General features: G+C 53.2%; 1 protein-coding gene across 2 annotated transcripts in view; it reads left to right on the top strand.

Moving 5' to 3' along the window:
* The first annotated feature begins 1,457 nt into the window (after positions 1 to 1,457).
* Positions 1,458 to 3,170, top strand: part of LOC113216566 (uncharacterized) — a 31,660-nt gene continuing 29,947 nt past the window's right edge. Inside the window, exons 1-2 of one of the 2 annotated variants that reach the window (XM_052274244.1) lie at positions 1,458 to 1,952; positions 2,045 to 2,776. Coding sequence is in view for 1 of the 2 variants with exons in the window: in XM_052274243.1 (XP_052130203.1) it covers positions 2,092 to 2,787 (696 nt within the window). In the remaining variant the exon portion in view is untranslated. Of the gene's footprint in view, positions 1,953 to 2,044; positions 2,975 to 3,170 lie in introns of those variants that run through there. The other variant, XM_052274243.1, reaches the window with a different exon arrangement.

Below are 3,170 nucleotides of genomic sequence, written 5' to 3'. Positions count from 1 at the left end.
CAAGTGACGGTTAATGATTCTAGTTATTGTGCCAAAAGTGCAAAGAAATGTGATTTTTGTTTTATTTTTTTAAGTTTGACCAACACTTAATTTAGTTTTAATGTTGATCTCAGGCTTGTGCCTTCTCAAGATATGGTTAATGATTCTAGTTACGGTGCCAAAAAGTGCAAAGCAATGTGATTTTATTATTTTTTTAGTGTCACGAGAATAAGATCTTTACTCATACTCGCTAAAGACTTGTAAATGTGACTGAAATGCGCCACAAATCTTTTATTTTTATGTTCAATCCCTGTTCATGGTTAATAAATACTAAATATTGCATACAGAACTTATGTCCCTCGACTGTAGCCCAATTTTACACCTAGAAATAGGCCTGTCCCAAAGTGCCCCGCCCCTGTCCCAATGTGCCCCGTACCCGGGCACATTGGGACAGGTGACACATTTTGGGAAAATTCGTCCACAGCCAAAAATTGTCACGATAAAAATCGGAACGTTACGGGATATGATAGACAACATATCAATGCACAATTTGCGCTAAGAGCGCCCTTCCTAGCCTTTACGGTTCACGATCTAGAGCGAAACAAAAAAATCCGTCCCAATGTACCCCACCTTCCCTTACACCTTAGGTGATAAAACCGTTCAAGGTGTTGGTAGGTGTGTCTCGGTCCGAAGATTTTATAATCCTCGCCGATTTTCAATGTTGTCAAAACTACAGATTTTACAGGCCTTTTTCTCTAAAAAAAAACGTCCGTATTTAGGGACAATGACTGTTCTGCGTCAGTGGCGTCGGAGGTGTGGGGGTGCAATTTGGGCTTCGGAAACCTCGCACCCCCACACCGGGACCGGGTTGTATAACAGCGTGCAAGAGTGAGATATTTCATGTACTTTGGTTTTTTCAAGCACATGCTTCCCTTTAGCAACGTTTTGTCACGAGGGCAGGTGAATTTCTCACACTTCCTCGAGAGGGCAATAACTCCGGGAATGAAGTGTACATCTGACTGGGAGTCGTCTGGATAAAAATTAATCGAAATCAACAGAAATCGTTTAAACTAAGTGGAAACTGATGAAAATGATACAAACTAGTCGAATCAAGCGTGTTCTACCACTAGAAAATCTAAGGAATGAATATAAGTAGACGGGAATCACTGGGAGTTATTGGGAATCAAGTATTTCGGGAATCATGTGTACACTTCTAAAGGGAGTTGTTGCCCCCTCGCTCTTCCTTGACTGTGAGGGAAACCAAGGTGCGAACGTGGTTGCCACAGCTAACACACGTCACGCTACGGATTGCTCTAATCAGGAGGGGCGGGGGGAAGTCGTTTGGTAGTTAAACTACCCTCCTCCCCTTTTACAAATTATATCTTACTCGAGATCTTTACTTTGGGCCGCTTTGGGCCTTATGTGGGGGTTAAATGGGGGTGGAGAGAGGTGGGGGTGGGGCGCTAAGTGGACAAGTGCCCCCCAGTTCCGCCTACACGCCACACCCTGCCCCGCCAAGCCCCACAGTAATTACCCGAGGTAATCGCCAAGCCTTGTGTCTGACGTTAGCAGTGACGGCCGGCGGGAGGGAACGCCCCGGCCAACGGCCCCATGACCAGCCCCTGCGTGATCTGGGTCAGGAGTAGCATTGGTCGAGCACTAGTTCTGCCCCCTTCCCCTCCCAGGTGACCTGACCTGCAAGGTCAGGCGCGAGGGTCTCGCTCGCTGTCGGTACAGGGGAGTAGCAGGGTCACCGGCGGCACTCACTCGGCCACCCGCTGCCGTTACAGACCCCGACGAGACGCCTGCCCTCGACCACTTCAGGGCCACTCGAATGATGCATCAATTTTTACTCCCGTTGAAATAATCCCCCATAATAAAGAGGGGACAAGCGCGTCGTACGTGGCGTGCAAGCCTACTATGCAAGGTGTCCCATAGGGCCTGTACTTTTGTTTGGCGATTCAGACGTGTGGGTGAGTACAGTCTGGCCAAAAAACAAAAGTACAGGGCCGCTGTGGGACACACACACTAAATGACTCAATGTTCCGTCGTGCCCCTTTCGCAGCCACCCGGGGCGTGCCGCCGTCGGGCCGCGACACCAGGGGCCGGGACATGCCCGAGCACGACCAGCTGTCCGCGCCGGCCTCCTCCGCGCACAAGGCCGCCAGGCTCCCTCTCAAGGCGCCGCCCCAGGCTGTGCCCGGGGTCTTCATCGTGCACGCGGCGCCCTTCTCGGTGCCTCTGGACGCCGAGGCGACGCACACGACCGTGTCCCAGCGGCCGGTAGATGGGCTGCTCACGTCCACTGAACCCCGACGAGGGCGCGCGGCGGCCACGGTCGGCCGGTCACGGCGACGGCCGCCTTGGGCTCTCTGCCCCCCCTCGAGTGTTACAACAGGGACGGGGGCCCACACCATAACAAGGCCCGACACGTTCCAGGCCGCGCACGACTACAAGTGGAGGTCCAGGATGAGCCCGCTAGGACACAAGGACCTGGGCGGCAAGCGCTCCAGCGTCAGCTCCTACGCGTCCCCCGAGGCGTACGCCAGGGCCTACGTGCAGAGCGAGGTCGGGGCGGCCACGAGGCTGAGGAGCACGGACACCTCGCTCGCCAACGGCCGCCTCCACTCCCTCCACTCTGGCACCCTGGGGCCCCCAGCGCCGGCCCTGTTCAAGACCGAGGAACAGCACTGCAGTCTGATGGACAATAATGTCATGAAGCAGACCGTAAAGACGGTAGCCCCCATCTTGTGGATCTTCGTGGTGTACGGGCTGCTTCCCGTGCGGTTCAAGCCAGGTGAGAACTAGCAGCTGTTCCCGGAGCCAAGGGGTACTTCACTCTAAAAAAATCTCAATCAAGAATCGATCTTGAAAGCAGATGATACAGTTTTATGAATAGGGCTATGTTCCTATTTTCTCTCATCAGCTGCTATTTGTTTGGTTGCTCGCAATCTTGCAATTCGGCGGCCTAGTGGCGTAGAGGAGGACATTTGGGGAGGGCAGGTGGGCAGGGCGGCCCGCGGCCCAGTTGTATTGTTGGGCAGGGAAAGGGTTGGGGGCCCATCCCGCGCAGAATTGTTAGCGCGACACTCACTCGGACACCATTCCGCAGCGCTCAAAAAGATGATTTCTGGTTTTGCTCTTAGTTCTCTTTCCTGCTCATCGAGAGTTAAAGCTAGCTGACACCTTAA

The sequence above is a fragment of the Frankliniella occidentalis genome, unplaced genomic scaffold (assembly GCF_000697945.3).
Source record: "Frankliniella occidentalis isolate FOCC.00 unplaced genomic scaffold, Focc_3.1 Scaffold360, whole genome shotgun sequence".
Taxonomy (NCBI): Eukaryota; Metazoa; Arthropoda; class Insecta; order Thysanoptera; family Thripidae; genus Frankliniella; species Frankliniella occidentalis.
Note: the sequence above shows the minus strand (reverse complement) of the source record. Positions and strands in the feature narration are given on the sequence as shown.